The 10789-nt window shown below is 34.4% G+C and overlaps 1 protein-coding gene across 1 annotated transcript; it reads left to right on the forward strand.

The window, feature by feature from the left end:
* The first annotated feature begins 514 nt into the window (after nt 1-514).
* LOC102582623 (alpha-galactosidase 3) lies at nt 515-6857 on the forward strand. Its single transcript, XM_015304742.1, has 15 exons — nt 515-862; nt 990-1048; nt 1620-1676; nt 1756-1790; nt 2079-2182; nt 2319-2391; nt 2922-2980; nt 3062-3127; nt 3225-3308; nt 3646-3710; nt 3786-3868; nt 4355-4445; nt 4632-4690; nt 6119-6259; nt 6489-6857. Exons 1-15 carry the CDS (start codon nt 672-674, stop codon nt 6597-6599), a joined length of 1278 nt encoding a protein of 425 aa, XP_015160228.1. The 5' UTR covers nt 515-671; the 3' UTR covers nt 6600-6857.
* The last annotated feature ends 3932 nt before the right edge of the window (nt 6858-10789 follow it).

Below are 10789 nucleotides of genomic sequence, written 5' to 3' on the forward strand. Positions count from 1 at the left end.
TATAATGTATCGTATATAATGTATCTAGATAAAATTTATGTATCCAGATTGTTGGTTTTTTAAGGGATTTTTATAAAATGAAAGAGTAGGGATAAAATGTAATTTAAGGTCTAACACTATGGGATTTAGGTAAGTTAAATAATTAATATGAGATGGAAAAACAATATAAAAATGTAATAAATATAATGAGTCAAGCAAACTTTTTTGAATTTCATATTTTTCATGAATAAAGTTATTTAAGTATGAAAGTATAAAATTTGAAACAATTGTTTTATAAAAGAAACCAAAGGGGAAAAAAGAGTAAAAGAAGTAAGAAAGGGAAAAAATGTTAAAAGGAAGAGAGAGAAAGAGGAGTGTCCCTTTTTCTGAAAGTGATTCACTTGGCAAAATATAAATGGGCCTCATACAACTCTTATCTGCCACATTATACTTGTGCCTCATCCATGGTAAAAAATTTCTTCCTAATCATGGCTCTTCTATATAATAGAAATAGAAATATCTGGAGCGCAGTATTAACTACCAATTTTTGTCATCAAATCAAAGTGGACACTTCAACCTTTTCCTCTTCCTCTTCCTCTTCTTCTAAAAAAAAGAAAAAAAAATACAAATTAAGTAATTCCACTATTCTTTTCTTTTTTCAGAATTTGTGGACAGAAATCCAAAATTCAAGAATGGCAAAGTGGAGTGGCATCGTTGCCGTTGTGTCTTTGACGGTGTTTTTGATGTCAGTGACGGCGGCAACAGTGCTGCCAATTCATCCTTACTTGAAAGTTGAAGACACATTCATTTCTCAACTTTATGATACTTCCAACTATGGATTTCTTCAAATTGACAATGGCTTGGCTCGAACTCCTCAGATGGGGTGCCTTATTTTCAACTCTACTTCCTTCTTGTGTTTCTTTTTTCCATAAAAATTGAATCTTTCTAGTTCAATTTGTGTTAAAAGTTGCAACTTTATAGTTATGTGATTAATCATATTTATGGAACAGGTGGAGTACTTGGAATTTTTTTGCCTGCAATATAAATGAAACAGTCATCAAGGAAACAGGTAATGCTCTGAGTGTCTCCTCACCTTGTTTTGATAGATGCTTGAGAATATTCCATTGTAATCCCACAAGTGAGTGCTTGAGAAATTAAGAGCCAAGATTTCACCAAGGATTCAAAATATGAAGGGTAAGCAGACTAAGAAGTCGACGAGAGTTCAACATCTACTATATATATACACATAAAAGTAAATAGTATAATTTTCCGCTGAAGGGGGTTCGGATGAACCTCTCCGAACCCCTTGATCCTTACTAGCTTTGCCCCTGCTCTCCTTTAACTGAGGGAAATTTAATTTGTTATGTGCATTAATAAACAGCATGTTTGTGCATTAAAATGAGTTTACATACTTCTCACGTTTAGATTTCCATTCAATATCTTGTATTGTCCTGGGGAGTGGATACTTCAAGATTGAAGTTTTTCATTAATTGGGATTTCTTGTGGAGGAGGGAAGGAAGTTTCTTCAATTTTTTGGGAAATCTTAACCATGCTACTTTCTTGTGCTGTTTTAGGGGTGGGAGTGGAGTGTTAAAATGGTTAAATGTTTTATTAGCTCACATGGAAGTGTTGTTTGGCAGCTGATGCACTCATATCAACTGGTTTGGCTAGCCTGGGTTATACTTATGTCAACATTGGTAAGCTTGTGAAGAACTTAGATTGCCTTTGCTTTTAAGGTTTGAATCTTGACATTTTGATATGCTTTCTCCTTGGTAGATGATTGTTGGTCCAGATCGACACGAAATTTGAAGGTGCATCTACATTTCTAAGCTAGGATGTTGTTCCTCAACATTGTGCTTCTTTTTTTTTTATGATTATATTATTATGACGATGGTGTCCAGACCAACTAGCGTGCACCTTGACTCTTCCACCGGGAGCCTTCATTCCTGGACGTTTTTCATGCCTTGATGCCCTATAACTTTAGAACTTTGGTTCAGAAAGAGCTAACTGATTTCCTCATTTAAGAACTTTTGTTGAACTTTCATTTTCAGCCATTTGTGGATGTGTGAGATGCTTATCATCTGCCAATCCTTGTGCAGGGTGAAATGATTCCTGACCCAAAAACTTTTCCCTCTGGAATTAAAGCTCTAGCTGATTATGTGCACTCAAAGGGACTAAAACTTGGTGTTTATTCTGATGCTGGGTAGGACATATCCCAAATACCTGGTCTGATTATCTTTTGACTATGCCAATATTAGATGAAAATACATTTTCTCGTCTGGTATAAAGCATTTGTTCATTCTCCTGTTTCTCACTGTTCGGTTACATGGATCATGTAGGATTTTTACATGTCAAGTTCGGCCAGGTTCGCTGTTTCAAGAAAAAAATGATGCAGAACTTTGGGCATCTTGGGTTAGTTTGTCCTTTTTGTTCCATCAATCCCGTTATTCAGTAAATATCTTCCACCTTATTGATAAAACACAATAATGACGATTTCAGAGTGGAGTTACATATACATATGGTAATAAATGTTAACAGAAGAATATACTTTGCTTCTTCTTCGTCTTTTTCGTTTTTCATCTTCTGGTTGATATTATAGCTTCTATTTATTGTCCATGAGCCTTAGAGGTTAGAGCATAACAGGTTGTTGTCAGAGAGACTTAGAGCATAATGCCAAAAAAGATTGATATGACTTCAAGGAAATAATTGTCTTTGCGTATGCCAAAAAATAAATGAAGAAGAAGCTATACAGTTGCATATGTTGATTAAATCACTAGCTAATATTGTTAATTGCATTTCTTATACAAGGTAAGACAGTTTTCTTACTTGTGAATACTGGTTAATATGTTAGTGTTGGCATTGCTTTTCATTTATTTCTTTTGGTGTGGTAGATGATTTACTTTGCATTTGGTAACTAATATTGTGATTGTTCAACTACACAGGGTGTTGACTATTTGAAGTACGACAATTGCTACAATCTAGGCCTCCCACCACAAAAAAGGTTCAACTCTTAGTCTGTGAGGTCTAACTTAATTGTCTTTAAATGTGTAATTAGATCTGAATACTAAGACGTTGGTTTCAGATACCCACCCATGCGTGATGCCCTTAATGATACTGGACGAACTATATTTTACGCACTTTGTGAATGGTAAGTGCAACTTCGAGGCACTTTCTTTGATTTGTATTGGAGTTCTTAACCAGCATCTTGAGAGCTTTCTTGGTGCTTTTGTTATTAAATTTGGCAGGGGCATTGATGACCCTGCCGAATGGGCAGGAAAAATTGGGAACAGTTGGCGTACAACAGATGACATCAATGATACATGGATAAGGTTCCAACTTACTGCATCTTTATTTGATTATTATATAAGGAAGCAAGATAAACATCATCATCTTGTTGTTGTTATTTATTCTGTAATCGTATATCATTATGGTAAATAAAGATATTTATACATGTATGTATGACCTTTGAAATTTAGAAGATTTTGATTGTAGTTCTACTCTTAAGTATGAACCATAGCTGGATACTTATAAATATGCAAGCTTAACTTAACAGTAAGACAGCTCTTTTGCTGTGCTTATCACTTAATTTTTTGCTTTTTCTGAAATTTTGATTTGCTCTAATAAGCATCAGACTGACAGATATCTTTTATTTATATACTTTTTTAGCATGACAACCATTGCTGATATCAATAACAAATGGGCTTCCTATGCTGGACCCGGTGGATGGAATGGTAGGTGATGATCCTGATTCTCTAGATTTTTAAGCATGGCTGATACTGAGTTTAACCCTCTATATCTTCTGGCAGATCCTGATATGTTAGAAGTTGGAAATGGCGGCATGAATTACCACGAGTACAAAGGGCACTTTAGCATCTGGGCTCTGATGAAGGCAACTCATAATTACATTTTTTTAAAATTCCTCTCTTGTTTTTCTTTTTGATTTTCTGATGGAATACTTTGTATCCAGTCCCTTTTCAAAACAATTTCTCCATAGCGACAACAAATTTGTGATGCAACCATTCTTTTGTGAAATTGCTTGCTGGTTTAAATGGTGTATGAGTGTGAGTTTTGGAAATCCTTGTATAAATAAGGATAAGAATAGGGGATTGAATGTGGTCAATAGGGACTAGATATTTTATTCAGAAAAAAAGGGGGAAAATAGTGTTTGGAAGTTTTAATATGTATTTTTCATTACTAGTCCATCAAACTGCAGGAGGTTATTCATTCTCCCCTTCTTTTCAAACATTTATCATGTTCTGGTACATATGTGAGAAAAAACGTGGTCTGTTATGTTGGCTATTCATGGAAATAAACATTGCCTTTGTGTGCTTCAATACTCTTACTTCATGAACTGACTTTATGCTTCGATTTGTAGGCTCCGCTTATAATTGGTTGTGATGTCAGAAACATCACTGCTGATACTTTAAAAATTCTTTCCAATAAAGAGGTTATCGCTGTTGACCAAGGTAAAGAGCTTTCTATTCCTTATAACCCATTCCCTACCCCTTTTTTTTTTAGTGAGGAGGTCATAATATCTTTGGGTCTTATCTGGTTGAATCAGCTCATTTTCTTCTTTTACTTTCGATGTGCATATGGTTTTGAATTTTTGATACAAAATAATTTATGAAAAGATAACTTCTTCACTTTTACAGATCCCCTTGGCGTTCAGGGTAGGAGAGTTTACGCTTCCGGACCAGATGGTTGCCAGCAGGTCTAGTTGCACCTTGTTTCTCATTTATCCTCTCTCATTATCAACAGTTAGCACCTTTTGTTACTTTCGGTATCTGACATAAGAGCTCCTTGTATGGGTGTAGTTTAAAGACAAGACTTACTTCGACGCTTTCCCGAAATAAAGTAACGTTACTGTTGAAAACTTGTTTTTTCTTGAGAAAAATAAGGTAGAGGATAATGAGAATTTGATTGATAAGTTTCGCACCTATTAATTCCTAAAGAATAAAAGATCATATTGAGAGGTAGATAAACAACAACATACCCAATGCATATAGAGAGGTAGATGCTGACAATAATTACAATTATAAAAAAAAAATAAACAGAGAGGATGAGATAAAGAAATATATAGGGATGTCGCTCCCCTAGCACTTATGTGGACCGTTTGGAGAGAGGAATAGGAGAGCTTTTGAGGATGTAGAGAAAGATTTTCTACAATTAAGGTATAGCCTTTCCTTATTTCTTTTTGATGCACCCATGAGGTTTCGATTTGTCTAGATGATTAGGTGTCTTTAGTTGAAAACCATGTATTTTTGTAAGATTTTCTACTTTTTGGTATAATTGTTGTATATGGGCACGGTGTTTCCCTTCCTTTCATGAATTATTACCTTATAGAGGAAAGGAGCATCTACCGCTCAAGGGCATAGAAGCAGCCCTTCCATTGAGCATAAGATTGAACTGCTATTTTACCTGGATAAGTATCCCTCTTATATGTAGGATTTACTAAAGTTTTTCCCAGCCCTAGATGCAACTTAACTGCAAGAAATGTATCCATATGCTATCATCACCTCGTCTTATAACCCTGAGTTTGACTCATTATTCTATCTGCTAAAAACCACATTTCTTTTTTCTCGGCATATTGGAATTTAGTTTTGATGTGGGGTTTACTTAATGTAACAAAAACTTCCATTCTTTTGGGTAGATGAATTTGCAACACGATCGCAAAGATGATCACGTGCTATGTGTAGAGAACCATAGTTTTGCCTAAGTTCATCACTAGTTCCTTGTGTTATTCAAGTGACAACGCAGCCACTATGAGATTTCACTACCCACATGTTGAACTGATTAGCCAAGATGGTGTTATGTCATGTAGGATTTGCCCAAAAAATTCTGTCAGAAGTAGTTCCTTTTGTTGTCGGCATTATTATTACTATTATTTTTAATAATAGTGGATGCGATCATTGGATTGGACCGTTGGGCGGGGATGTAAAGGATTAGGATAGCCCCCCAACTAATGTAGATTAGGCATACTTGTTAATGTATAATTGTTGTTGTGGTTATTATTATTGTTGAGATGCATTTGGATGTATTTTCCTTTTCTTTTGGGGGAAGACAGAATATGTTTGAGGGGTTTAAACTTTTCTGTGCTCTACCAAACTGTTATTGTTATTGTTTTTAATTTTATATTCAGGTTTGGGCCGGTCCATTGTCTCGAAACCGTTTGGCTATGGTACTCTGGAATAGATGTTCAAAAGCTGCAACTATTACTGCTAATTGGAGTGCCATTGGACTAGAACCCTCGATTAGCGTCTCTATGAGAGACTTGTGGAAGGTGAGTTGGTACGGTGTATAGACAGGTTTATATCAACCACTGCTAACTCCTGTTCGTTAAAATATAGCTTACCGTCTCTTTTTGACAACTTGTAACCCCGGGATCTCTTGTGAATTAAATTTTTGCTGATACATCTGAATTAGTTAGGATCATTGCTTTGACTCAGCATACTAGCTTCATTATTCCAAAAGTTTACCCTGGTCGCATTTCCTATGTTGAAATTTTGCAGCATGAAGTTGTCTCGGAGAACACGGTGGGCTCATTTAGTGCCCGGGTTAATGCTCATGGCTGTGAAATGTACATTTTAACTCCACGGAGATCAACTCGATCTTCTATATGACTGAAGTGTAAGAGGAGTTCACGACTTGTACAATCTCAGTAGTAGGCTTCCCTGTTAATCTTTCTAATCTACATATGTGCCTACCTACTGTTTTCTTCATGCTCTTATATATTACTAGTTCCCTTTGAACTTGCAATCTTGTAAGTTGAATTTGTAAAATGCTCTCCACATGAATAAAACTTTTTATGTCACTGAAAGTATTTCTGGAAATAGACTTCTTTTGTGGTTTATATGAGATATTCATTTCAAGCTATTCAATTAGCACTGGCAGTATGCAGTGGAGGATTGTTCTACTTTGATCTCATAGTTTCTATAATGAATGTCATGCCCAAAACTTGTCCCAAATGGGGTAAGTGGTTGTTTCAAATATAATTAAGCTTTTCTTTGTGACCGGAATCGATCCCACAGAGAACTATTCCAATTACTTTTCATATCATCAAGAATATCAATTTAATCAACTTCTTGAGGTATAATATATTTGAATTTGTATTAACTTAACTAAAATAAATAACATTTAAATAATCAAGTGATTGACGGCTTTTTTTCACGAGTAAAAAGCTTGGGATGATGATTTCACCAAATGTCGAGACAAACTCTAAATGTATCAACTATAATCTTGTTGAACTGATCTCTATGACTTTTTCTTTACTACAAATATTCAAATATAGTAATTTCTTAGTGTTACTATCTCGAAGGAACCTGGTGTGTCGTTTAAACTACACTCGTTTACGAGATTAAAGTAGTCAATTGCAAAATATAGTAATTCAATAAGTTGAGGTCGAATTTCACAAAGAATGTTGTTACAATCTTTATAATTCGATGTCGAAATTCTAATTAGTAACAACTATTGAAAAATTAGGGTTTTTTATGAAAAATTATTAACTACTTTATCTACTTGGATTTTAATCAATAATAAAGATGAACTAGGACTAGAACTCTTAGATATCAGAACTCAAACAAATACTTTACTATCAACTCATTCAGGTGCATGTGTTCATTGAGCAAATTAACGAAATAAGTTTTCAAAAGCCTCCGGGCCCAATTAAGAGAATATCACTCTAAGTCCGGATTGGCACTTGGATGTCAAATTAATTTGTTCATTCGTCAAAAGCATCAGGTTAGCTATCCTCTCTCGAACTCAAGCAGTTACTAGATGGAGGTTGCTAGCGACAAATCCCTGTTAATGATATTTTTTCTAGTCTTAATTTTTTTGGTCAAGAAAGTCAGACTACAAGTGAGTTCTTAATGCTTGCAACTATTAAAAAATAATATTTTTTATGAAAGAACCTTAGGAGTCGTTTGATTTGAAAATAAGTTATGATGAGATTAGTTATCCAACAATTTGTTATCCTGAGATTAGCTATCTTGAAATTGATTTGTTTGTTGTATTAAAACTAATAAGCATTGCATACTTTCTAAGAATAAGATTGATGACTTTCTTTCACAAGTAAAAAGCTTGGGATGATGATTTCACCAAATGTCGAGATAAACTCTAAATGTATCAACTATAATCTTGTTGAACTAAATCACGAATCTTTCTTACTACAAATATTTCTATATCAAATTTAGTATTTTTTAGCGTTATTCTCTCGAAGGAACTCGGTGTGTCTCTCAAACTATACTTTTTTACGAGATTAAAGTAGTCAATTGCAAAATATAGTAATTCAGTTAGGTTGAGATCGAATTCCACAAAGAATGTTGTTACAATTTTTTATAATTCGATGTTGAAATTCTAATTAGTAACTACAATTGAAGAATTAAGGTTTTTTATGGAAAATTATTAACTACTTTATCTACTTGAATGTTAATCAATAATAAAGATGAACTAGGATTACAGTTCTTAGATATAGAAACTCAAACAAGTACTTCACAGTCAACTCATTCAGGTGCATATGTTCATTGAGCAAACTGATGATATAAGTCCCCTAAAGTCTCTCGGCCCAATTAAGAGAATATCACTCTAAGTCCTTGTCTGCATTTGGATGTCAAATTAATTTGTTCATTCATCAAAAGCCTCAGGTTAGCCATCCTCTCTCAAGCTCAAGCTACTAGATGGAGGTTGGTAGCGATAAATTCCTGTCAGTGATCATTTTTTCTAGTTTCAATTTTTTTGGTAAAGAAAGACAGAATACGAGTGAGTTCTTAATGTTTGCAACCATTAAATAATTGTTTTTTATGAAAGAACCTTAGGAGTTGTTTGATTTGAAAATAAGTTATGATGAGATTAGTTATCTTGAGATTGTTTTTTATTGATTGATTTGTTTGTTGTATTAAAACTAATAAGCATTGCATACTTCCTATGAATAAGTTGTTTATTTAAAAAAAAAATACCTTCATCTTATTTTAAGCAAATTTGTAGGTTGTAGTTATTTTTAAAAACAAAATTAAATGAATCTCAATTTTTTAAGTTTGCATTCCACATGAATCAAAACAGGCTCGTGTTAAACCTCTCCTCTTCACTATCATAAGCAAACAACAAGATAAAAACAAATGAATTAAAGTTGGAGCAAAAACTGTCGAGCTTATGAATTCTAGAGTAAAACTTGATGAAGCAACACTATCTAAGAACAGAGAGAAACATATTGAGTGTGATCAGAAAAAAACTAACTTTATTGATTATGTTCAATCTACAATGTACATTTTATACCACACAACTATCATGCTATGATCCAATCTAGTTGTCTCAACTCACTAATTGTTTCTAACTAATCATAACAAACTATTTAACCAACTTGGCTAATTACACAATCAACTATCAAGTGTGTGATGCACACCATAATCTATAATGTGACCAACATCTTCAGGGCACACTTATACATTTACTTAATACTTTTACACCCTCCTTCAAGCTAAGAGATATGAAAATGTTTTTCATTCTTAGCTTGGACATAAGATGTGCATGAAGACCTCTTCCAAGAGCCTTACTAAAAACATTAGCAGGTTGATCAGACGAGGCCAAGTAGGTTGTGACAATCAATCCATCTTGAATCTTTTCCTTTATAAAATGGCAATCAATGTCAATGTAAGGCTGAGGTGCTGTCTGCGTATAGTGGCACAAGAAGGGAGATATTGACACCAAGTTTCTGAAGCAAGCCAACAATCCAAACCACTCCTGCAACTGTGGAGGTCATTGCTCTATATTCAACCTTTGCTGAACTTCTAGATATTGTCAATTGCTTTTTAGATTTCCAAGAGATAGGGGAGCCTTCATACTGAACTAAATATCCAGTAATAGACCTTTTACTATTAATGCATGCACCACAGTCTGCATCATAAAACACCTTCAGATCATTTCCCCCTGTTAATGACATTAGAATTCTTAAGACTGGTGCTGACTTCATGTATCTCACCAATCTGAGTGCAACATTCATGTGTGATGTCTTTGGAGAGTGCTTAAATTGACTTAAGCATTGCACAATAAAAGATATATTTGATCTAGTAGTAGTCAAATACAACAACCTCCCAATTAATCTTTGGTAGCTAGCAGGATCTTTCAACAATGTATCAGCATGTGTAGGGTGTAGGGTGTCATCAAATTCCACTGAAGTAAGCTTCTGGTTCAGCTCCATTGGACTTAAGACTGGTTTAGCACCTGCCAAATCCATATCTGCTATGAGCTCTAAGGCATACTTCCTCTGATGTATGAGAATTCTAGCTTCACTTCCAGCAAACTCCAATTCAACAAATACTTGAGTTCTCCTAGATCTTTGATTTTGAAAAGATTTTTCAAAACTTCCTTAGTCTCCTGGATCATAGCAGAATTATTTCCTATTAATAATAAATCATCCACATATATGAGTATTATCATTAGCTTGCCATGTTCCTTTTTGGTAAACAAGGAGTAATATTTGGTGGTTTGTGGAATTCTGATACAATTATGGTACTAGTAAGTTTAATATTCCACTGCCTTGAAGCTTGTTTCAATCCATAAAAAAATTTCACCAATCTATATGCTGGATTGTTTCCAGTTACCCCATTGAAACCTTCAGACAATGTCATAGACACTTCCTCATAGAGATCTCCTTGTAAGAAAGCATTATAAACATCCATCTGGTGAATGTTCCAATGACTAGCAGCTGCAATGAAAATAACAGACTTTCTGTGGCCATTTTTACCACTAGAGAGAAGGTTTCTTAATAATCAAAACCATCCTTCTGATTGTACCCCTTGGCTACCAACCTAGCATTGAA

This window comes from Solanum tuberosum, unplaced genomic scaffold (genome assembly GCF_000226075.1).
Source record: "Solanum tuberosum cultivar DM 1-3 516 R44 unplaced genomic scaffold, SolTub_3.0 scf00563, whole genome shotgun sequence".
Classification (NCBI taxonomy): domain Eukaryota; kingdom Viridiplantae; phylum Streptophyta; class Magnoliopsida; order Solanales; family Solanaceae; genus Solanum; species Solanum tuberosum.

Excerpts from the sequence above, each read along its gene's own strand:
- LOC102582623 (XM_015304742.1), top strand. The coding sequence starts at position 672 with ATGGCAAAGTGGAGTGGCATCGTTGCCGTTGTGTCTTTGACGGTGTTT. Across the intron at positions 3,128-3,224 it reads TTTTACGCACTTTGTGAATG|GGGCATTGATGACCCTGCCG; the intron begins GTAAGTGCAACT and ends TAAATTTGGCAG. Across the intron at positions 4,691-6,118 it reads GACCAGATGGTTGCCAGCAG|GTTTGGGCCGGTCCATTGTC; the intron begins GTCTAGTTGCAC and ends TTTTATATTCAG.